We start from the raw sequence: 26,884 nt of genomic DNA, 5'->3' as shown, positions 1-26,884 counted from the left end.
GAGGATATAAGATGACTTGGACAAAATTTGTGATTGGTGAGATGAATGGAAGCTTACTGTAAATATAAAAAAATGTAGGTTAATGCAGATGAGAAGGAAAAAAAAATCCCATGATGTTTGAATACAGCATCAGTAGTATGCTGCTTGACAGTCATGTCAATTAAATACCTAGGCATAATGTTCCAAAGCAGTAAAACATGAAACAAGCAAAATTGGTTGTAGGGAAGGCAAATGGACAAATTGGTTTATTGCAAGAATTTTAGGAAAGTGTAGCTTATCTCTAAAGGACACAACACTAGTGTGACCCATTCTTTAGCATTGCTTGAGTGTTTGGAATCTGCACGACATTGGATTAAAGGAAGACATTGAACCAATTCAGAGATTTGTCACCAGTAAGTTTGACCAGCACATAAGTATTATAGAGATGCTTCATGAACTCAAATAGCAACCCCTGGAGGGAAGATGATATTCTTTTCACAAAACACTATTAAACTATTTAGGTACCTCGTACCTGAAGCTGACTTTAGGTCGATCCTACAGCGACCAATTTACAATTCATGTAAAGGCCACAAAGACAAGAGAAATTAGGGCTTGTACAGAGGTATATAGACTATCATTTTTCCTAGCACTATTTGTCAGTGGAACAGGGCAAGAAATTACTAAGGTGGCTTGTGGGGTATGTACGTAATTTTAATCAGCATGATAGATACATTTTTGTACATGTTTACTTTCAAGGAACTTTGTTGTGCTGTTCTTTTTTAATAAAAACAAATACAAAGCTCGTGTGGGGTATGTACGCAATTTTAATCAGCATGATGGATACATTTTTGTACATGTTTACTTTCAAGGAACTTTGTTGTGCTGTTCTTTTTTAATAAAAACAAATACGAAGCTCGTGCTTATTCACTCCATTCCTGGCTGATGAAAGTATCTATTGTAATTATCATCTTTCTCATGTTCCCAGTACCTCGGAAACTCTCTGTCAATTGCATTTCTTTTTATTTGGCATTTATGGTGTGGACATCTTGGAATTCACGAGCATCTATTCTGTTATCAGAAACATTACATTCTCTTCAGACCATTTTGCTGCTCAAAGATCTTGAGTTGAAGACAAAAGTTCACTGATGAAACACCAAAATTTAGCTCTTTCTCTCCTGCTCTCACCAATGCAGAGATGATGGAGACTTCGTTTGACAGTTCATCGAAGGACTGATAATGGGCAGAACATGAGTGAACACCTGTGAATGCTAACCAAATGCAACAGAATGGTGTCTGCTTGTGCTCAGCTACTGTTCAGAGCCACAGAGAATTCTTGTTCATTTGTGTCCGCTCCAGTGAAAAATGAGTTTCAGACCTGCAGTCCAGTCTTTTAAGTTTAGCAGGCAGATGGATCAGTCATGTTTTGGGCCAGTATGGTATACAGATGTCTGACACATATCATTTCTAATGAGGCTATTTGAGGGCTGAGCAATTTGATGACAGGATCCTCGAAACTACTGACCTGTCATATAGTCGACATTTGGATGATCATTGGTTGTGTTTCAAGATGACAATGCACAAGTACACCATGGGATATGAATGATGGAGGAAATCAAAGTCAAAATGAGGGCAGCTCAGTCTGTATTATTGTAAAATATTAGGAGAGAGAGAGTCACAGACATGATATGCGAGTTGAGATGGTAATCACAAAAAGAAATACTTTTTTGCTGTGGCAAGATCTTTTCACAAAATTCCAGTCTCCAACTTCATCCTCCAAATGCAAAAACATTTTAATTTTCATAGCACTCACCTTCATAGGGAAAAATGATCGTTATAATAAAACACAACAAATCAGAGATCACACAAAGCAATTTAAGTGTTACTTTTCCCCACACATTGTTCAAGAGTGGAACGGTAGAGAAACAGTATGAAAGTGGTTTGATAAATCCTCTGTCAGGCACTGATTTGTGAAATGCAGAGTAGTCATATAGATGCAGACATTTCATATCCCATAAGCACGGTGGTTGTGGAGGTCTAGTGGGTAGCGCACTAGACTCCAATCAGGAGGTCCTGGGCTCGATTCCCCATAAAACATAAAAGTGGGGATTTTTCCTTGTTCCAGTGACTGCAGGATCACCCCAGGTGACACCAACCTGCTATCAGATGATTCCTGGGGATGTTTCCCAGGGGTAAAAGGAAGCTGGGGTGATAGGCCATAACCCTCTCCCTCCTAGTGCCACGGTGAACAAAGGCTGCACCCTACCTGCTGTCAGGACAACAGCCCAGTCACTGCCTGCCATCATAGACCTTACTTTAACTTTTATGTTGTAAGCGTCTGAACAATTACTTTAACACAGAACATATACAGAAATGAACAAGACCAGAATAATTAACATATTCTGTTGGATTTTCTGTTGCGGCTATATCATAAATTAAACAACAACAGAAAGACATCTTCAATCAATTTTCTAAAATTCATGACATAAAAGTATTGTATAAATCATTAAAACTCTACTGTACTCTATCGAAATTGTAATACTCCTGGGTAGATGCCAACGTTAGCATGCAGCTAGAGCCAGTGTTGACATGATTTTTAAGCTGTTGTCCACATCCAACTAGATGAATAGCAGACTGGTATGCACACCCCACATCAGTTACATGATCCTCAAACATTTTGAAAACATTCTCACACTTTCACACACGATAATATTAGATACATACAGATACAGGGTACATACCTTTCACCCTGGTGTGGGTTGGAAGGTTGGGGGGGAGGGGGGAGGTGGCATGGAAAGGGCATCTGGCCACAATTTACCACTAATACTGCCAAATCCACATTAACATGCTGAGACTGTGATAGCAGGGGATAAGAAAAAGAAAAAGTAAAATGTATCAAAGTTGTGAGGTAAAAGTTTGTGCCCACTGCCAGAAGAAAATTCACTCCAGATTTAATGTTGCAACAGTGCATATGGAGTACATGAAATGATCACATTTACAGATCAATACTGCAAATGCTTCTCAGCTAGCATGTATCGACCCATGCCAAAACACACACATTAGTATGTGGTGTAGCCCTCACTGGTGATAATGCAGGCACTGACTATAGCATTCAGTCGATAGTACAGATGGCAAAAACTGTCCTGAGATAAATTATGTCACACATGCTCAATCTGTTCAGATAGTTATGTAAGAGTTGTTGGTTGACAAGTTGCACGAGTCACTTCTCATCCCATGTTCCCACATGTGCTCGGTTGGAGACAAACTCGTAGAACATGGTGGCCCGGGAAGTCACTGTTCATCTTTCTGAGAACACTGAGTTTCGTGGGCAGTGTGTGGGTCAACACTGTACTGTTGGAACAGTACATTACCTTCCAGTTGCAAGAATGCAAAAATAACGGGTGTAACATCATTCTGTATGTACCAAGTGCAGAAACACCACAGACGAATGAGAGTTGTAGTTTATCGCCTGGGGTGGGGCCACTGTATCTTGGACTAATGCACTCTACAAGAGAGTGCTCACCAGATTTATGTCATTTGCTGATACGACCATCACTTGTCTGCGAGCGGAATCTGCTTTCATCACTTACAACCATGGCGTGCCATGCCATCCTCAAAGAGATCCTCTGATGGCACCACTCTAACCATACATGTCAGTGCTGAGGCACGATTGGAAGACGGGATAGATGTGTGCACGTCCGTAACGCAACTGGCAATAACTGCTTCGCAACAGTTTGTGTTGACACATCTGGGCCTCACAAGACCTTTTATCTGTGCTGTGGTAGCCATACGATCTGCAACTGCTGCCCTTTCAGTACAACAATCCTAGTGAGCATCTGTGCTGTGTGGATGTCCAGAACCTCGACTACGTGTGTGAGAATGTTCACGTGACTACTGATACTAGGAATGTTGCATAACTGACGCAGCACATCCAACTTGTGTGGCAATTCCCCCGAAAGGACCATCCTGCCACTCGGAAGCCCACAATTTGACCCCTTTTTAAACTCACTCGTTGGCTATAAGAATCACGAGTGTGCCTTCCTGGCATGGTTGCCTGCTTGCTTCACATGTCTGCATCACACTGGCTGTGAGCATTTCCTATTAAAGGGTAGACACATATAGCACTCTGATAGCTATGCCATTACACTATCTGTTGGCGGATGACACTGAAACCATTGCCAGTACATCTACTATTCCCAGGTGACATGTGTTGTCATCAGAACAAAATTGACATTGTTTTTCCAGGTGTACAATATAAGCTGTATCAGCAGAAGCATGTGACTAAAAAGATGCTAGCCTTACATTATTCTTGCACATTATCATTATCTTTGATGTTAATATGACAAGAAACATGAAAAATGCAATATTGAAAGTGAAGTTCATGGGAGAGATCTATGAACCGTTCAAAGTAAAGACAGGAGTGAGGCATGAGGATGGCCATCACCCACTCTATTTAACTCAGTTTTGGAGAAAATAATCAGGACATGGGACAAAAGAGACAGATGGGTGAAGACTGAACTGTCGCCCTCCAAGTGCCGTGCCAAACAAAGACTGCACTCTACGTGTAGTCAGATCATGTCACACACCACACCATGACTTTCGAAATATATATGCACATGTAGATAAAATGTCTGGCCTTTGCTGATGATATAGCCATCATAACAAATAACAGAAAAGAAGACAAAAAAGCTCTACAAATTCTTTATCAAATCTCAATCAAAACGGGACTACAAATCTCAAATGAAAAAAACTTGTACATTGACACAATGTAAAGAGACAGACACCCACTGGTAACAAAGTATGGGAAGATATCACATGAAGAAAGTTTCCAGTGCCTGGAAGAGATTACACAGAAAATAAGACTGAACTCAACATCCAATGAAAAAAGAATCACAAAACTACATAAGGTATTCAGACTTATATGGAACAATTATAACAAAAGAAGTTTTTCCATCAATGCCAAATTAAGACACTGTAGTACAGTAGTTACCACAGGCCTTGTACACCTCAGAACAACAGCCATGAAGGGAAGAACAAAAATCAAAGAGATGGAAAAACAGAAGGAAAGATCTACAGGCCAATTCAGAGAGAGGGGATCTGGATAAACATATTGACAAAAGAACTGTACAAATACAAACAGAGGATTAAAAACAGCACCAGGTAAAGAAGGACAAGGTTCTAGAGACACATACAAATTATGCACAAAAACAGACTTACCAAGAATATTTTTTATATAGTTATGACTAATAAAGTGAAAACCAACTGGGTATAGGAAACCATGGAGGACCTCAAGAAACAAAACATCTCCACAGAAGACATCACAGACAGGAAAAAATACAGAGTAAAAAACTGGAAAACAGAAATTTCAGCAGATATTGAAAGAGAAGAAAATGGGGAAGAACGGTACAGAAGAGAGGAAGAGGAATCACAATGAATATATGAGAAGTTTTTGAAAGACAAATGAAATAGACAGAAAAAAAGCCTTGAAAATTGATGGTGCTCTCCTTAAGGGGGTATTAATTAACAATAATTCAATATAATAATAATAATAATAACAATAACAATAATAAGAAGAACTAAAAGAAAAATATAGACAAAGACTAACAGAAATACTGAAAACAGAATTGACAGCAAGAAACAAGACAAAAGCTATAAATACTTATGCCATACCAATATTGACCTACTCATTTGGGGTAGTGAAATGGAGTAACACAGACCTAGAAGCACTCAATACACTTACACGATCACAATGCCACAAATATAGAATACATCACATACATTCAGCAACAGAAAGATTCACATTAAGCAGAAAGAAAGCAGGAAGGGGATTTATCGACAGAAAAAAACTACATTATGGACAGGTAGACAATTTAAGAAAATTCTTTCTAGAATGAGCAGAAACTAGCAAAATACACAAAGCAATCACTCATATAAATACATCGGCTACACCACTGCAACTTCATAACCACTTCTACAACCCTTTAGATCACATAACATCAACAGATACGAAGAAAGTAAATTGGAAAAAGAAAACACTTCATGGCAAGCACCCGTATCATCTAACACAGCCACACATCGATCAAGAGGCATCCAACACATGGCTAAGAAAAGGCAATATATACAGTGAGACAGAAGGATTCATGATTGCAGTACAGGATCAAACAATAAACACCAGGTATTACAGCAAGCATATTATTAAAGATCCCAATACCACAACAGATAAATGCAGACTTTGTAAACAACAAATAGAAACAGTAGATCACATCACAAGCAGATGTACAATACTAGCAAATACAGAATACCCCAGAAGACATGACAATGTCGCAAAAATAATACATCAACAGCTTGCCTTACAACATAAACTTTTAAAACAACATGTTCCAACATACAAGTATACACCACAAAATGTACTGGAGAATGATGAATACAAATTATACTGGAACAGAACCATTATAACAGGTAAAACAACGCCACATAACAAACCTGACATCATACTCACCAATAAAAAGAAGAAATTAACACAACTAATCGAAATATCCATACCCAATACAACAAATATACAAAAGAAAATAGGAGAAAAAATTGAAAAATACATCCAACTGGCTGAGGAAGTCAAAGACATGTGGCATCAGGATAAAGTTGACATTATACCAATTATACTATCAACTACACGAGTCATACCACACAATATCCACCAGTACATCAATGCAATACAGCTACATCCAAACATATTTATACAACTACAGAAATCAGTAATTATTGATACATGTTCAATTACCCGAAAGTTCCTAAATGCAATATAACACATACCATACAGTTGAAAGGAAGTGACGCTTTATCAAGGTCCACGTCACTTTCCATTTTTAACCAGACTTAACGTCTGAGGAAGTAAAGAATAACAATAATAATAATGACACTGTCTCTGTCTCAAGAAATTGATCTTCGAAGATCAGCTGAAGTTATCTCCCATGTCTTACTCTGCCTCTGTCCATGTGAATAACAGTAAAATTTAGGCTTATTTGGGAAAACAGCATCAAAGAAATTGTTTATTACAAATGGAACAACAGTATTATAGATTGCACATGGCAAAGATTTATTGTCACAAATTGATGTTATCACCACTCTTGATAAATCCTGTTAATACAGTACAATAAAAATAACAACACCCGATAAATCTCTGTACACACGCCACATTACCACAAGTGAAAACTACATGGAGTGGAAACAGGGAGATACTACGATGCAAAATTGTTTCCATCTTATGACCTTTTTGTTGTTGCTGTGGTAGTCTGAAGATTGGATTGCTGCAGCTCTCAATACTAATCTATCCTGTGAAAGCCTCATCACCTCCAGCTCTACATATCTATTACAACACCCACCCGTTTAAACCTGCTAGTTGTCGTGAAGTCTTGATCTATTTCTACAGTTTTTATACCCCTTCCCTTCCAACACATACACACACACACACACACACACACACACACACACACACACACACACTAGCCACCAAGGAAGAGCCTACAGCTTTGATTCAACCCCCTCGCCCCCCCCCCCCCCCCCAGTCGTACCCTCATACCTCCCTAACTATGCTTTGTTCGATACTCATCCTTCCACAATCGCAACGAATTCCTCCATCCTCCATGAGATATATACATCCTAAGCACCAATCCTGTAAAACTGTTGTCAACCTTTCTGCCACAACTCTTAGCCCTGCAGACGTCTTGGTACTTTCTAAAGGCCTCACCTTTAGCCCAAAACCTAAATTCAAGTGTGCTGGACTTGTAAAGGACCTTCTTTCCTTACCTAATCTCTGCAGCTGAAATTTCTTCAATGTGCGTTAGGGAGGTATGAGGGTATGACTGGAAGAGGCGGGGAGGGGGGGGGGGGGTTGAATCAAAGCTGTAGGCTCTTCCTTGGTGGCTAGTGTGTGTGTGTTGGAAGGGAAGGGGTATAAAAACTGTTGAAATAGATCAAGACTATGCTCCAGACTGAATGCGGAAAGGCATAATCAGTCTTAAATGATGATGATGATGCATCCCACTAATAACAGCCAACAAAAACCTCACATAGAACCTTGCTTAAAACAGTTCCAGCCTCCCTCCCACCCTGAACCTCCCATTCCAGCCAGTCATCTCTTGGTTATCTTTCAGGAATTCATCACTTCTAACCCGGCCTTACTTTCCTTTCCTAAATCCTCCCTAGTGAGACCAACATCACTCCTATCTAACACACAGCTACCCATATCCTTAAAATCAATCCGTGCCTTATCATCTTTCCTACAGATAAAAGCTTCATCACAGTGTTCATGAATCATAGTGACTATGTGGCTGAGAGTCTTCACCAACTTTCTAACACCTCTGCATACAAACCTTACAACCATGATCACATCCGTGAATTCCAACAAGACTCCAGCAGCTCTCCAATACCTTAAGTCCATCCCATAACCTGACTCCTGGATCTATCTCCCTCCTCACACCACTCCTTCCTTTTTACCTATTCGCCAACCCAACTACACAGGTCTCTCCACTTGCCCAACTGTGGCTGGGTACAATCCTCCCACTGAACATCACATGCAAACCATTGTCTGTAACCTCCCATCCTACAGTGAAGACAGTGCTTACTTCCTTCACCGCCTTTCTGCAGTTCCTGTTTTGCTACCACATGACTCCTTGCTGGTTACTATGGATGCAACATCATTTTACAACATCCCCCATGCCCATGGCCTCACTTTCCAAACATCCTCCTGATACCAAAACCACCACCTCTTTCCAAATCCCCTTCCCCAAACACATCCTGACTCACAATTATTTCACTTCCGAAGACCAAGTCACAGGGTGAAATGCCTAAAGCTCGCACCACAAGTATGAAGTGCTATTGATTTGCGGCTTTGACTGAATGGATTGGTAGACAGGGACTCATTACTGTTACCCAATCAACATATTGTAAAAATCCTTTCTTGTGCAGATGTACACTTTTTAAATGAAACTGTGCTTACTGACATTAACAAACTAAAAATATGGTAAATCAGAATGTCAGTGGGGTTTGTTGCAGGATTCTAGTACAGGTTGTCAATGAGATACAGTATTTTTAAAAGTTTCCACACCAATACTAGTTTGTGCCACTCAATCTGGGTAGTTGCTAGGTATGATGTTGTTTGCTTACAGTGTGTTTGTGTGTGTGTGTGGGTAGTTGCTAGGTATGATGTTGTTTGCTTACAGTGTGTTTGTGTGTGTGGGTAGTTGCTAGGCAACCTCTTCAACCAGTTATGTGGAAGTCATAGCCTAACTCTTAGCAACATAACAGATGAAACAAGTAGTTGATCCACATGTTACCTCTTGCACAATCGCATGTGGAAATGGCATTAATCGGGCAAGTGTCCTATGCATTCTCCATTGATATAGGTGTATCCCTTTCTATAAAGAGCTGCATGGAATTGATCAAGAGAATTGTGTTAACTTCCATACATGGGCATTAAGACAGGATACTCCAGATGTATCATGTATCTTGTTTAGTGGTGAAGGAAATTTTAACAATCGTGGCCTGGTAAAGTGCTGAAATAAGCACAATTGGTCTGTTAACAATTGTCTTTGGCTGTGGCAGGTGGAATCTCAGCATCCTTGGAGTGTAAACGTGTGGTGTGAGGCAGTGAACCATCAGCTCATAGGCCCGTTTTTCTTAGAAAGAACACTGAATGTGCACAAGTATCACAGCCTCCTAACAAATCATCTTCCACGGATGCTAGAAGAGATTCCTCTGCAGACTAGGAGCAACTTGTGGTACCAATACGATGGCTGTACAACCCACAGTGCACGAAGTACAACATGGCTTCACAAACTGTTTACAAATCATTAGATTGGATGTAGAGGACCTGTATCTCGGTTGATCCATTCGCCAAATTTCATGCCTGCAGACTTTTTTTCTATGGGGAAAGCTGAAAGACTGTCTACAAGGGCATACCAACTACATCTGATGATATGCAATGATGTATTACTGCAGCCTGTCGGATTGTCCCTGCTGAAATACTGGTTTGTGTGCAGCAGTCTTTCCATACCAGAATGGGAGCATATACTGGTGCTGCCAGTGCTCATTTTGAACACAGCCTGTGATGGTCAATTGTCTCATTACTGGTCACAATCCACATAACTAGTGTATGGACTTGGACTGTTCTTTGGTGTGTGCTACCGCAGCTAATGTACAAGTGTTGGTGTGGGAACTTTACAGCTAATGTACAAGTGTTGGCGTGGGACCTTTTCAAAATATGATATCTCATGAATGGCTCACACTAGACTCCTGCAACAAACACCGCTGATAGACTAATTTACCCTACTTTTAGTTAATACCGATAGGCATAGTTTCATTTAAAAAAGTTTATGTTTGCACAAAAAATGCACTTTCTAATATCACTACAACCTGTTGGTTGGTTACTAGCATAAGCCCCCAACTACCAATCCATTCTGTGAAAACCACACATCAATAGCACTTTCCATTTCTGCAATGTTTGTCGTGCAGGTTTTAAGTGATTATCCCTGTATAAACAAATCTGTAGTACTGCCATGGGTACTCGCATGGTGCCATCCTATACCAGCTTTTATATTGGCCATCAGGAGAAGTCCTTCCTATCCTGTCAACACCTAAAACCCATTGTCTGATTCAGAGTAATTGAGACATTTTCATGATCTGGACTCATGGTATAGACTGCTTCTTCCATAACCTAAAAACCTACTCCCAAATCATCTTAACCTGATTATTCTCAACTCAATGCGCCATATCACTAGACATCGATATCCATAAATACATGTCAAATGGACCAACCACCAACAGTACCTCCCTCCACTTTGACAGCCGTCACCCATTCCATGTCAAAAAGGCTCTTCCATGCAGCCTTGTCACATGTGGACTCACTATCCCCAGTGGAAAGCAGGAGTTGTCTAAATATGGCAATAGCACTACCAGAGCCACAGTATCCTATCCGTCTCATTCATAAATAGATCTCCCGTGCCATCTCCTCATTTCACACCTGTAACCCTGCTAACCAGACAATGGTCAGCACTCATCTAATCACCCAGGCCTTGAAAAGCTCAACCACATCCTTCACTGGGGCTTTGGCTATCTCAGATGGGGTATACTATACTCAAGATACTACCCTATTCCTGCAAAGTAATGTTCCACTGCCCACACAATCTAGAGAACATCCTTGTCCGCCCCTAATCCTGTGAGTGACCCAGGTGCAAGACCTGTCCCACAGATCCACCCACCACCTCCTACAGCAGTCCAGTCACAGGAATCTCCCACCATATAAAAGGCACGATCATGTGCAAAAGCAACCTGTTAAAAATCAGCTATGCTGCAATTACCATACAATTTTCCATGTAGGGATGACAAGTAACCAACTGTTCACTCGCAGTAATGTCCAGCACCAAACTGTGGCAAACCACAGACTTGACATTGCAGTTGCCAAGAGGCTGTACACCACTTCAACAACTGCTTCACTAGATATACCATTTGGATATTCCCTTCCAGTGCAAGTTTCTCTGACCTACGCAGGTGGAAATTGTCTCTCCAGCACATCTAGTGCCATCCACCTGACCTAAACCTCTGCTAATTTGTTTCCCACTGTATCACTTCACCTTTTCCCTTCTCTCTTCTGTACCCACCAATCTTTTCCCATTCAGACAATGTACTGTCTTCTCCAATCACTCTGCCCCCCCCTCCCCCCCACCCCCCCCAACCTCCCCACCCCACCCCGTGCAGCTACTGCGGGTGTGTACATTTGGGTGTTTGTGTGGTTTCCAAACTAAACCATGTGCATTTTAGATATGTTAGATCCATATACTTTACCTGAAACTAATTCTCTGAGGTACTGAGACTACTGCTTCCTGGCTCTATTTTCAGCTAACACAGAAGTATTGTCTACAAACAAAAGTGTATGGGACAGGATATTTACCAGTGAATCATTCACAAGGGACACCAAAAAGTCTGTTGTGTGGCATGTAGACAACCCCCGAGATGGTCCACCAAGGCAGTGTGACTGCAGGAGCATACAGCAAAAACTGTACACAAAAGATGGTCCAGCACTTCTCAGAGCTTACAGTCAAAAATTATCAGGCTAGGTGTCCATATTATGCAAATTAACGTAGGATTAACAAGTGACAAATGCAGTTACCAAAGCAAATTAGATGATGAGCATGCCATCAGTATTATAGCTCTATAGGAAATGCATTTAGGTGATAATTCAGAAGCTACATGCAAGATTACGCAATATAAAGCAATATCAATACTCCTCTCAATTGTTAGGTGCTACCACAATAAATGAAAAAAGAAACAGCTCTTGGATTATGCTGGCTTAAGCTGTCAGAAAATTAGTGATGTAGAAGTAATTAGAATAAAACTCAAAGGCCTGGTTATTACATCAGTCCACAAATCACCTAACGGAAAGTGTCTGACACTAGTCTTACACACAGCAACTAGACAGCACGTATATGTTTAAGATTTTAATTCCAAAACACAACCCGGAGATACATAAATAGAGACAAAAATAGAGAACCATTGTTCGAATGGATCAACACACAAGAAATTATCTAAGTTTGATGCCAAGGAATTTAAAACGTTTTGGGCAGGCAGATGGAAACTGATACAAAACCTTACCCATCCATCTTTTCCACTGATGAGAACAAATTACCACTGAATCACTCAATAGTAGTACTGAAACATTTTTCAAGGAGTGTACATTGGCTCACATAAGTTATCATTGGTGCTGAAATATCAGTTACAAAATACATTGATAAACCCACATGGAAATTTGAAAAAGCTAACTCGATACAATACACCCAGGAAGTGGCGTCGAGTGTGCAAGCAGTAGTAAATCGTGCCATAGAAAATCGTATTACATTTAGTTTAAAGTGCATAGTCTGCCAAAACAGTATTCATAGCGGTATTTGTTTGTGCTCTTTTTCACATATATGGATCCATCTATCGTGTATGAACAACAGAAAAGTGATAAATCCGAATTGTGTATGTGGCTTTGTTAAGTGCAGTGCTCGAAAAAGTGCAGTCAAGATGTATAATGCTGGTACTGAAGAACTCATCTCTGATGTGCTGAAAGAAGAACTCGCAATAGCTAAAAAATATATGAATGACATCGAATCGTTAATTAATTCTTTGAATGTCGATTTTAATCCTTTTGTGAAAAATGTACAAAGTGAAAACTACAACACTCTCAAAGAAACCGTTACTGAAATTCAAAGTGCTCCAATATCTGCTATAGTTACGAAAAACTCGTTTGCGCCCATTGCACAAGAGAAACACCGACAAACGAAATTATTGAGAGAAGACGAGACAAAACCAAAAGTTTATATCTTTGCAGACAGCCATGGACGAGATTTAGCCACTATTCTTACGAATATGCAATCTAAATTTTCCGTTACTGCCACAGTAAAACCCGGGGCTCCTTTCCAGCAAATAATTAAAGATTTAAGCCCTCAACCAAACGATGTTTGTGTAATTATTGCTGGAGCTAACGATGTTTATAAAAATGAGTCGAAAAATGCAATCACAGCATTGCGAAATGCACTGGAAAGAATCTCGCCAAGAAAAACAATCATCGTTAGCATCCCATATAGACATGACCTAATAAACAGTTCATGTGTAAATAATGAAATCAAATTCACAAACAGAATGTTTCAAAAGGTATGCAAAGCATTCAAGGACGTGAAGTTTTTGGACAGTAATTCCGAAGAGAGAAACCATTTTACTCGGCATGGAATGCACAGGAACTGGCTAGGAAAACGTGTACTCGCTAAAGCATTATTAGCAGAAACATTCAAACTATTTGAAAACACCACTCCTCCAATCATTCTAAAAGCACCTGTGCCCATTGAAACTGTACCATTGGAAGAAATACATACAGTGTCGTCAAAATACTCCTTCAAACCTAATGGAACAGCTGAAGGGAAGACTTCATATGCAGCAGCACCTGTATGTGAATCAACACAAACAGGTCTTTTATACAAAAGCAAGACAGCACCAGCAGTTACAACTCAAGTGGGAAACGTTAGTCCACCGCCAACTTGTGAAGCAGCAGCATTTAAGGAGGAAGAACAGTCATCAATAGCAGAAACAGCAACACCAACCCCCACAGGATCAAGTGTACAAGCCGACAGTGTAGAAACCTCACCAACAGGAGATCCACCCTCTATGGCAAAAAGGAGAACAGTAGTGACTGCAGCTGCTCCACATAGGATGTGCCTGAGATCAAGAAAGTCCTCAGCTGCAAATGGGGATTTTTTATGGTACTGGGGCAGAAGGGGGAAGGTTCCAATCAGAATGTAAGTAATGTAGTTAATAACAACAAATGTGGGTGTTACCAGCACAACAGCTCCCTCTTCCCTGCAGAAAACTGTTCCTGTAATACTGGTATGTCAAAAGTAATAAAACTCAGTCCTAGCAATGGTAACACCACAACTAATCATGTAATTAAAAATGAGCTCAAAATTTTTCACCAAAATATTCAAAGCCTGCTCTGTAAGTTAGACCAATTTATTGTAATTATTGATGAACCAACAGGCGCAAATTGTGCTCATATTCTCTGTCTGACAGAACACCATATCACTTTTGGCATTGAAATGCTCAATATACCAAATTATGGTTTAGCTACCTCATTTTGTAGAAAGCATATGTGCAAAGGTGGGGCAGTTATTTATGTGAAAAACAGCCTGTCCTTTGATACAATAGATGTAGAGAAATATTGTGTAGAGAAAGACTTTGAGGCATGTGTCACAGAAATAGTAGAAGGTAACAAGAAACTGGTAATCGTAGCAGTATACAGGGCTCCATCTGGTAATTTTAAAGTATTCATGAAACAATTAGATTCTGTGCTATTGTATCTCACAAGAAAAAATAGGGACATTATAGTGACTGGAGATTTTAATATAGATTTCCTAGGAAGCTCATCTTCTAAGACAGAGTTTGCAAACTTAATGCATACCTACAACCTTGTCTCCACTGTCAGTTTTCCCACAAGAACTACTGCCACTTCCAGCACTCTAATAGACAATATCTTTGTAGATATGAGTAAAACTAATCACATCAAAGTTGAAAAAGTCATAAATGGACTCTCTGATCATGATGGGCAAATACTCACAATTGACAACTTTAATACAAATCAGAACAAAGCTAGTGCACAGTGGAAAACCATTAGAAACATGAATGAGGAAAATATCCAAAAATTCAAATTATGCATTCGGGAGACTGACTGGAGGTATGTTTATCTTGCAAATGATGTTAATACAAAATATAATTTATTTACTGATGAATTATCAGATATATTTGAAAATGTCTTTCCAAAAAAGGTCTGTAGACTACAGAACAGGCAATCAAGCAAAAAACCATGGCTCACCAAGGGCATAAAAATATCATGCCAGAGAAAAAGGGAACTGTATATAATATCTAGACAATCCAATAATCCCCTGCAGATGAAATATTATAGGACATACTGCAAAATCTTAACTAAAGTCATTAAAAAATCTAAAAGTATGTGCATGCAATCTAAAATTAACTGTTCAAACAATAAAATCAGAACGATTTGGAATGTAATAAAGAGGGAAACAGGTACTTCACCATCTGACAATGAAAAATCTGCTGTCCTAAAAATTAACGATTTGGAAATAACTGATAGTAAACAGATAGCAGACACATTTAACAACCACTTTCTAAGTGTCACCTCTCAAATAGGTTCAGTGGTGACCTAAGAGAAGCTTTAGATATTCTGAAACTTAACCTCCCACAATGTTTTAATGATATAAATGTAACACCCATAACTGTTAATGAAATAAAAAAAATAATTCACTCATTGAAAAGTAAAGGATCTTCAGGTATAGATAACATCTCTAATAAACTGTTGAAAGCCTGCAGTAATGATGTAAGTGTAGTACTTGCTCACATTTGCAACATGTCTCTTTATGAGGGAGTTGTTCCAGAGAGAATGAAATATGCCACTGTGAGACCTCTTTTCAAGTCTGGCGATGCTACAGATGTAAAAAATTATCGTCCTGTCTCTCTCTTAACAACATTCTCAAAGGTTCTTGAAAAGGCAGTGTATAACAGGATTGTGGCACATCTTGATAAACTTAATATTATTAACCACAGACAGTTTGGTTTTCAAAAAGGGGTTTCCACAGAGTGTGCCATATATTCACTCACAAATGATGTCTTGGAGTCTATTAATAGTAAGAAGTCACCAGTTAGTGTCTTCTGTGATATTTCCAAGGCCTTTGATTGTGTAAACCACAAGATACTCTTGGAGAAGGTCTATCATTACGGAATCAAAGGGCCTATAGGTAACTGGCTAAAATCATATCTTCAAGACAGGAAACAAAAGGTGGTTCTACATGGCTGCAACAAAGGATCTCCTAATCTAGTGGATTCTGAATGGGGCAAAATTCAGCATGGAGTTCCCCAGGGATCTGTCCTTGGACCCTTGCTGTTTTTAATATATGTTAATGATTTACCCCTGTCCATTAGTAAAAATTGTGAATTCACAATGTTTGCTGATGATACAAGCATTGTCGTTGATGGTCAGTCTACTGCTGATATGGAGACTGATGTTAATGATATACTCAGAGAAGTTACAGCTTGGTTTTCAATTAATTCTCTTTCAGTTAATATTAAAAAAACTAATTTTATACAGTTCCACACAAAAATAAAACTCTAGAAAGTATAGTAATTGCTCATGACAACCAGGAACTAGAACAGGTGCAATCCACTAAATTCCTGGGGGTTCACATTGACAGTAGGCTCAACTGGGAACATCATGTGTCCCTTACTCTAAAAAGGCTTTCATCAGCAACTTTTGCTCTAAGAATAATTACTCATTTTGGGGACATCAACATTTTAAAATCGTCTTACTTTGGGTACTTTCACTCATTAATGAGTTACGGAATAATATTCTGGGGTAATTCACCAGCCTCAAAAAAAATCTTAAATGCTCAGAAGAGAGCAGTCAGAATCATGTGTGGGGTTCCTCCACGAACCTCATGTAGAAAACTTTTTATACAGTTAGGTATTCTGACCACAACATGTCAGTACATATACTCTCTGATGAATGTAGTTAATAAAGACTATGCTCAGTATGAAACAAATTGTTCATACTATAACTACAATACTAGAGGTAAAGATGATCTACATGTTGAACTAAAAAATTTAACACTTGTACAGAAGGGAGTAAAGTATGCGGCTATAAAGACTTTTAATGCATTGCCTAATTATATTAAATGTACAATAGAAAATGAAACGCTGTTCAAAGGTATGTTAAAAAAATACCTGCTCGACCATCCACTGTACTCGTTAGATGAATTCTTTTCCAGAAGTAATGCCCTCCCTTAATAATAGATGTATTTAGTCTCTTAGTTATTAGATGGATGATACAATATTATGTTAATGTTATAGTGTTAATGTTATAGTTATAATGTTATGTTGAGAATTGCTATACTAGTTTAATGACAGCTTGTAATATCTATATCATTGAATTATATTACTATTCTGTAGCATTAATTGTATTTGTACAATTGTATTGACACGTTCCACATCCAGGCGAATCCCTCGCATGTACGGATCTATGGAATACGCATATCAAATAAAAAATAAAAACAACCCGCACTGGACACCTCAAAAGGCAGAACATTGGGAATTATTGTAGATGTAGCTAAATGGAATATCTGAAGGGAGGTAACAAAATAATGTGTACTAGGATGGGACAAACCTGCCCAAGTCCTCTACAAAGGATACCAAGGGTCTAAATAATGTTTTGATAACATTTTGTATTTAAAAATATTTGTGTGTATAAATTGTTCATGTTGATGTAAATTTGACAATTTAAGAAATGGTCATGCTTAGGAACAATGTAAGAAATAGGTGTTATGTAAAAGCCAGTGTGCTTTTGTTTGAAACGAAAATAGCTGTGGGGAGTGGAAAAGGTGCGAAAGGCGAATTGGCGTGCTACCTTGAGCAAGTGTGGGAAGTAAGTCACACAGTCTGTAGGCAGCAGTGATTGAGGTAACTCCTTTGTGGAGCAGAAGCTTTGCCTGCAAATTTTCATAAAAATGCCTTGGTTGAAGACTGCAAACAGCTTACAGCATAGCTGCGAGTTGTTGAGCTACTGTATGTAAAACTGAATGAAGCCAAGAAGAGAAATTGAGCCCATACAGCAAGAAACTTGCAGGCCATAGTGTGGGTAGTGTAGCCGTCATAACTGTTCGCCAAACCCAAGCCTATAGCCACCAGATAAGATTTTTTTTCTATTTTTACCTTTGTACAGCATGAACCATTAATTTAAACTGTGATTTAATAATCATTCTTGAAATTTACGGAAACTGGCTCACCCTGTCATTTCATCCTAATCATACATCTGTATAGGGTTCCTTCCTGGTGTTTGATTGATCCGAGTGTCCTGTTTTACAGACTTATGAAGTGCCAAGTTAATATAAAGAGGAACCATTTAAATTGCTTTAGTGTAAATAATAAAAAAGTTTTCTTAACTATTGCAAAGTGTTATAGTTTGCTTACATAAAATTCAATCAGAGTGAAGTACCAAGTTAATATAAAGAGGCACCATTTAAATTGCTTTAGTGTAAATAATAAAAATGTTTTCTTAACTATTGCAAAGTGTTATAGTTTGCTTACATAAAATTCAATCAGAGTGAAGCCAAGTTACTAGAACCTGTTAGATGGCTATACAGAATTAGTTCAAAGAATAATAGCTTTTGAAAGTAAATTCCACCAAGAAAGAGGTTTTCTTTAAGTGAAATGTTCAGTTAAAAAGTGTGTGCTTTAGTGTCTAAGTATTTAAGTTTCTTGATTATGGAAAGTGCTTATCTAAAGGTTGTTCCCCCCATCCCCGGCTAATTTTTTTTACCTTCCTTGAAGTTATGTACTGGGCTTTTTCTTTTTTTAAATCATAATGTATAAAGATGTAGCCCAAAATTGTTTAAGTGGGGTAATTTATTCGAAGAGCCAAACTAAACAGTAGCAAGAAAGTAGGCAAAATTCACATTTCTGCTTCTCCAATACTTCACTATTTCATTGCCAGGATAGGTTGGTGACCATTAAGTACATGTTTTAAACCACTAAATGAACTTGGAAATGAGTTGTCCTAGCTTCAGTATATTATTATTCATACTGTGTTTCTATCTAGCCACTGGGTAAGATCTTAGGAAAAGAAGTGAATAGTCCAATTTACTTATCCATTAGACGCAACAAACGGTAAATCCTGTAAGAAGGATAACTCTATTGATTATCTTTTCCTATAAACAGGACTATCCGTCCACAGTGTATTTTATTTGGAAACTAAACTAAATTTTAGTAAGAGGGTTATACGTGGCAACATAGAGACAGGGTTTCTGTTATTTACATAAAAGCATACTAATATCATAATGGTAGTGTTACAAGGTCCTATTAATGTGTGGTCATCACATTTGTTAAATGTCTCACTACATTCCTATTGAAACTATTTACTCTTATTGAAACTATTTACTCTTCTTGACCGAACGAGGTGGCGCAGTGGTTAGCATACTGGACTCGCATTTGGGAGGACGACGGTTCAATCCCGTCTCCGGCCATCCTGATTTAGGTTTTCCGTGATTTTCCTAAAATCGTTTCAGGCAAATGCCGGGTTGGTTCCTTTAAAAAAAGGGCACGGCCGATTTCCTTCCCAATCCTTCCCTAACCCGAGCTTGCGCTCCGTCTCTAATGACCTCGTTGTCGACGGGACGTTAAACACTAACCACCACCACCTACTCTTCTTGTAAATAACACCTATGACAAATTTATACAAATGTCCACTAAGACTTTGCTCGTCAACTTTCATTTAGGTAACAGCGATCTTTTAGATGTATTTAAATCAGTACTGTTAAGAAATACTGACTAGCTTTATTTTCAAGAATCTCAAGTTTAAGTTATACATACTGTTATCCTCCAATAAGAATCATTGGCCGATTCTTCATCTTTGACAGGTTCAGCATGCCTGCAATGCAAAACATTACCTTTTGTATTAACACATGAAATCCAATTTTTAAATTTAATAAATGCTTATACAAACATAAAGTTTCTTCAAAAAATGTATTTCTGACAACTTCCTGTCACAGATAATTTTCACTGAATGTTTCAACCCAGTTATATTGCTGATGAGAAGCAAATGTTGATCTTTTCCCTCTCTTCCTTCACCATCTCCTGTTTTGTTCACCTTGACATATTTCTACCAAAAAGACTACCCCAATGGATCCACTGCTTATATTTAACACACAGTAAATTCAGTGCAAATATTTCCTTAACACAGGATGTGCATTGACGAGCTTGAATTAATCAGAAAAATATAAACAGATACTAACCATTCCACAGCTCTTACAAAATACTTGCATTAAGTAATCATCAAAGCTACTTTTTGTACAGCAAGAGGACTAACAGTCAAAATGGTGCTACATGCTACAGGCAGTGCAATACAATTTATTTTACTCATTGCTACAGCAATAAATGTACTTATAAAAATATTCAGACTTAGACTATAATCAAATACAGAGAGAGAAAATATTCTAACTAAAGAGATATAGCAGCCATAGGCAGAAACAAATAAAAAAACTGATACTAATCTTAGCTTTGAGGACCAAAAGTTTCTTCATCTGGAAAATGTAAAAAGAGAAATGAGACTGTTCAAGAAATAAGGATGAAAATTTAGGATCTTGAGTCATGGAAGATGGATGGTTAAATGAATGAAAAAACTAGACTGGACATGATGAAATTCAGATGCGAAAGAGCAGCAGATGATGTAATTTTAAATGCTGAGAAATAAGATCTCTTCAAGAGGAGCCACCAAAAGGTCAAATAAGTGAAGAACAAGCTGAAAATACCGGTAAATGGGCTAAAATGGCGGCAAATAGATAAACGAAACAGAAAGATAGTGCTGAAGAACAGGCAACCAAACAACAACAACAACAACAACAATAACAATAACAGCACATTGTAGCAATATATAATAGCAGTCCCACAACATCTGGAGGAAGATTTTCCACTAACAGAACAATAAATTCATGAAGCCATCAAATCATTCCAAAACTTCAAAGCAACAAATGAAGACTCCACTACAGCAAAATTATTGAAATAGTCAGAACACACAAATGATCTACAACTGCTGTTTGAGAACATTTGGAAAGCTGAAGAGATTATTGAAAGCATTAATCCACAGCTGTGAAAAAAAGGGGACACACAAAATGTCAACAATTGCAGAGATGCCTGACTTCTGCCAGTGGTATACAAAATATTATCAAAAATTCTCTGGACAGAGTTGTAGAAACTTTAGACAAATAACTGGGAGAATCTCAAGGAGCTCTAGAAAGGGAAGACCCTGCACAGAACAGATGTTTATTAGAAAATTGATAATTCTCCACAGACTGTTAATCACCAAACCAATAATAGTATCACATATTGGTTTCAAGAAAACATTTGATTTGGTAGGCAGAGAAATTATGGGTAAAATCATCAAAGAATTTTGTGTTAAAGCAAACATAATCCTCAAAACACTAGCAAATAGGGTGACTGAAGCTAAATTTATGGGGGAAGTATCTCAACCATTTGAAATAAAAACTGGTGTTAGACAAGGGGACAGTTTATCACCTTTACTGTAAAACTACATTCTAGAAAAAATAGAAAGTTATTGGAATTTGGAGAAAAAAAATCACAAAATTGAACCAATAGTTTTAGGACGAAAAACAAATGGAATTAAGGTAAACTGCCTGGCTTCTGCAGATGATTCTGATATACTTTCAAAAAATCTGACAGACAGTTATTAAAAGAAATCTTTTGGAAGAAATAGCAAAGAGAGTTGGTCCCAAAATTTCAGCCAAAAAAACAACATTGATGACAATTTCAAACAATGCATCAACATTCTTAGAAAAACAAAAATGTAAAATAGCATTAGTAAGTAAATTTAAATATATTGGACAAACTGTACAACAAAATGGACTAGAAGAATTAACAGTAGATGCAAGAGTCAGCAAACTGGAAAGAGCAAATCGTTTGACAAAGGATATTTACAACAAGAAATGTACAACTAAAAAAAACAAATTTAAACACTATCCCACAGTGGTATGACCAGGATGTTTACATGGATGAGGATGCCTAATGATGAACTATAAGCTGGACAGAACAGAGGTTCCACAAAGGAGCATTATTAGAAAATAATGGTTGCAATACAAGCTACAGATGGCTGGAAAATGAGAAGTAATGAGGAGATATACAAAAATTTTGAGAAAATATCAGAAGTAATGGCTAAAAGAAGATTAATCTTTTTTTAGAGACCTCTACTGAATGAGTAGTTCTGGAAGAAGGAATCAATGATAGCATGGATTACAGAAATAAGAAAGAAACAACATCAAACAATCAGAAATAATAGAAAGAAACTTTTTACAGATAACATACTGAATGTAAAAGGATCATCACCTCTCCAAGATCAAAATTAATTTCATCCCTCTCAATAAGACTGTGAAAACCGGAAATAAATTTCATAAATATGATACTGCGAAGCTCAAAATCAATCAAAACGTATTGGAACAATGCCACCAGTAACTGACAGTTGAATCCCATAAATGGGCAGACATTGCCTCCATGATCCAACAAGCAGCTAATACTACAATCCTGACAGCTAAAAAGAGGAATCATACATGGTGGAATGAGGTTTGTGGTGAGGTGGTGGCCCAAACAGCAAGTGCATGGAAATAGTGGAACTCTACCAGGAGACCTGATGATTTTGATGTATTCCATGAAGTTCAAAAATATGCAGCCAGAACTCTACTGCATGAGAAACAGCAGTTAGAACAGATCGATCAGCGTTTCCAGATAAACAATGTCAGAGACTTCTATCAGACGTTCAAATCGAATTTGAAAGGATACCAAGCCCCTAGTTTTTGTTTTAGAGACGGAAATGGAAAGCTCAGTGTTGTGTACATAGTTCCGCGTATTCAGCGCGTACACAAATTTCCCACTAGAGTGCGCCCCGCTAAGCACAACAGCGCAGGCGCAGCACTCGTCCATCTCCCCACTACGAGATGGCGCTGCCATAGAGACGGACCAAATTCTGCTTCCGCCGATCCGCGAATTAATATGCAACGCAGCCAATGAGATTGCTGCTAACATAGAACACTTTCTCCTCGCGCATCACACTCACGCAGTGATACATGAACGTGCGAGGTATTATAACGGGTGTAAAGACCTTCGATCAGTCAGTCTGCATTTGTCTGCACCAGTCTGCATTAATCTGTACCAGTCTGCATTAGTCTGTACCAGTCTGTACGAGTTCTACAATTGTCTGTGCCAGTCCATAGTCAAGATCCAGTCTGTGCCTAATAAGATTACCATATTCCTGTACATAGCCATGAAGATAAATGTATAGACACTTTTGTCAAGTATCCGAGATATATGTAAGAATAAGATTAACGTACCAATACCAAAGGAACTTCAGATTGTCAATTGTAAATAGCATCCAGAACCAAGTTAAATAATTTTTATATTTGTTACTATTTTAATAAATGTGTGTGAAAATTAATCAAGTTCTATTTAAAGTTGGTCACCATCAATCTGCTACTCTAAGTGTGCAAGTGGCATTTCTATCGTCTGACCTAATGGCAGAAGATAAACATGCCATGATAAGACCACGAGACATATTGCTGACACTCGCTTACTTTGTTAGAGCAACAAGTCAAATAATCTGATGGTGTGTGTACTGAAGATCTTACAGTACGCACACCACACTCGGCCTGACCAACAAAGAGAACTGCAAGATAATGTCTCGTTACTTTGAAAACCTACTTAATTGTGATGAACCGAAAGAAAGATTCCCTGTATGTGCCCCAATCCACAAACTACCCCTCATCTCCATCTAGTAAAGCAGAGACCAAAGAGATCATCAACAACTTTAAGAATAATAAGGCAGCTGGAGAGGATTCAATAGTGGTGGAACTACTGAAGCTGGCAAATAATGAAACTCTAGATATACTAGTCCAACTTTTTGAGGAGATCTGGAGAGCTGGGATGATACCAACTGAATGGCAGTCAGCTTTAATCCATCGTATACACAAAAAAGGTGATAAATAGAATGTCAATAACTATAAGGGTACCTCATTAGTATCTGTTCCATGTAAGATTCTCTCCAAAGTGATACAGAATAGAATAGAAGATCATTGTAACCAACTGATTGGGGACTATCAAGCTGGTTTCCGAAAGGGCGATTCTTGCGCAGAACAGATCTTTAACCTGAAGAACATGATCAGGTACAAAAAAAATTGGAAAAATAACTATGTGGTCATATTTGTTGATTTTCAGAAAGTATATGACTCCATCGACTGACAGGCAGTAATGAATATTTTGGAAAAGTTTGGGGTGGATAATACATCAAGAAAGCTGATCAAACAAACTCTTACTAACACAGTGTCAAAAATTAAATTTATGGGTGAGGTATCTGAACCTTTTCAATTGTGTCTTGGAAAAGGTCATTCAAGAGTGGAGAAAGTTATTAGCCCAAGGAGAAACAAATGAAGAGTGGTTCAGACTTGGTCCTAAGAACAAAGGGGTGTGCATTGGCTGCTTAGATTTTGCGGCTGACCTAGCCATTTTTGCTAACAACATAGAGTCAGCAGTCAACAAGATAAATAGGCTGTCAGAAATTGCTGAAAAAAGTTAGACTCCAGATCTCTATTCAAAAGACAAAACATATGACGAACATCTGTGATGGACCTGAATGGATGATAACCAACCTGGGAAAAAATTGGATGAGTTAAGAATTTCAGGTATCTCGGTGAAGTCATCCACCTGGAGAATGGATTAAAAGAAGAAGCAATTGTCGGGATGAGGAAGTTAGACCAAGCATACCAACTGACAAAGAATACTTATAACAAAAAGTCTATGAGTATATGGGCCAAGTTCCAACATTATAATACAGTTGTAAAACCTGAGGGCTTATAAGCATCCAAATCTTTGACCACGAATAGACAAGGTAAGCTGAGCGGCTGGAAAAGCGTGAGTGTAGGATATTAAGGAAAATCCTAAGGTAATAGATGGGTCGATGGACAATGGCGAATGAGAGCAAATGAGGACTCGTGCAGCAAGACAGAACCTATCACAGCATCCATTACGAAGAAATGATTGTTATTTTATGGTATCTCATGAAAATGGACGGTGATCGACTAACAAAAAGAATATGGAGTTTCATCCCATCTAAGAAAACGAGGCCGAGATGGTTCAAAGAATGTGAAAAAGATCTTAAGCAGATTGGTATCTCAGAGAGAAATTCCTGAAAGGAACAAATTTAGAAGATTGGTGACCAACTACCAAGGTTTTAACATGGCATCAACATCCGAAAGACAGTGAGGACCATTATCTGAAGAGCATAAAAAGGCACTTCTTGCAGGGGCTCAGAAGATACTGGCAGGAAGTCAAAGCTGGAGCAAGAACAAGACCTGGACACTAGAGTGAAGTCGGTTGTTACCACGCAGTCCGTAGAGACTCACCTCAATAAAAAAAAGTAAGTAAATAAAAATAAAAGGCTTTCAATGCAGAAGAAATAGGGGATTGAGAACAACACGAATAGAATAAAGGGGGAAAAACATGAGGAGGAGATGGACGAGTACTGGAAAAACAGGAGACGACAAGGGAAGAAGAAGAAGTGAAGTTATTACATGATGAGAGATGGTGATTGGATTTGATTTGATTCAGTTTTCATTACATACACCGAAAAAATGAGATGATTCTCGAGGGTGTGGAACATGTCAGAATGTATAACACAAAACATTTTAATATAATGAATACTACCCTGATCATTTGTCATGAGATTGTCAAAATAGGTGAATACAATACAATAAACTGGAAAAGCTAATATTTACAGAATTAATACGCTGTCAGAATGAAACATTGTTATGCACTATTAATAAATTTATCATACACAAAATACCTAATTTTGACTGTTGCAACCAAGTGCTGTCAAAACTTATATCTAACATATTTTTACTTAAGCTGGCCTAACAGTCTCTGTTAGGATATTCATCTATAGAGTAGAAGGCATTGCCTATCAAAAAGTCATTCAAACTCTGTTTAAACTGTGCTTTATCTGAAACCAAGTTTTTAATGGTTGCTGGTAATTTATTGAAAATGTGTGTTCCTGAATATTGGACCCCCTTTTGGACCAACATAAGTGATTTTAGGTCTTTATGTAGATTTTTCTTATTCCTAGTATTGATAATATGTATTGAGCTACTTGTTGGAAATATAGATATATAACTTGCAACAAATTTCATTAAGGAGTAAGTATACTGAGAAGCAATGGTTGGAATTCAAAGTTCCTCGAATAGGTTCTACACGATGTTCTTCAAAGACTGGTCCCAGATACTCCATTGCACCATTCACCGAACCTGATAACCCCGAGCCGTCAGTAACAAAAATTAAGTCTTGCTTAAGAGATTTACAACACTACATGCACTTGTTACCAAAGTCTCATTTACTTTTAGAGCTATCTGTTCCACTTCCTTTTTGGCCCCACTTCTCTCTGTCTTCACTATATCTGAAACAGTTCTTATTTTGTTGCCCGATACAATTATCATTTTCTCTTAATAAAGCTACTTCGATTTCTGGATTACTTGATTCAATATTTTGCAGTATTCTTTGTAATGCATTACAATTCTAATATCAGAAACGTTCCTAGATAGTAGATACAGTCTCCTTTTTGCCCCACATGATATCTTTATTCCTTGTATAATCCATGGTTTATCTTTTGACTTCTGTGTGATCTGAGTTACCTTTAGGGGAAAACAATTTTCAAAAGAGGAGGTAACTTTATTAATAAATGCTTTGCATTTTCCATTTGAGTCAGGTAAACATC

General features: G+C 38.1%; 1 protein-coding gene across 3 annotated transcripts in view; it reads right to left on the bottom strand.

The window, feature by feature from the left end:
• The window catches only part of LOC126440344 (molybdenum cofactor biosynthesis protein 1-like), a 205,336-nt gene that overhangs the window by 22,424 nt on the left and 156,028 nt on the right, over positions 1 to 26,884 (bottom strand). For all 3 annotated transcript variants that reach the window (XM_050090632.1, XM_050090634.1, XM_050090633.1), the window contains one exon: positions 19,933 to 19,990. In XM_050090632.1, the coding sequence (XP_049946589.1) occupies positions 19,935 to 19,990 (56 nt within the window). In that variant the 3' untranslated portion in view covers positions 19,933 to 19,934. The remainder of the gene's footprint in view (positions 1 to 19,932; positions 19,991 to 26,884) is intronic.

This window comes from Schistocerca serialis, unplaced genomic scaffold (assembly GCF_023864345.2).
Source record: "Schistocerca serialis cubense isolate TAMUIC-IGC-003099 unplaced genomic scaffold, iqSchSeri2.2 HiC_scaffold_1362, whole genome shotgun sequence".
Lineage (NCBI taxonomy): Eukaryota > Metazoa > Arthropoda > Insecta > Orthoptera > Acrididae > Schistocerca > Schistocerca serialis.
Note: the sequence above shows the minus strand (reverse complement) of the source record. Positions and strands in the feature narration are given on the sequence as shown.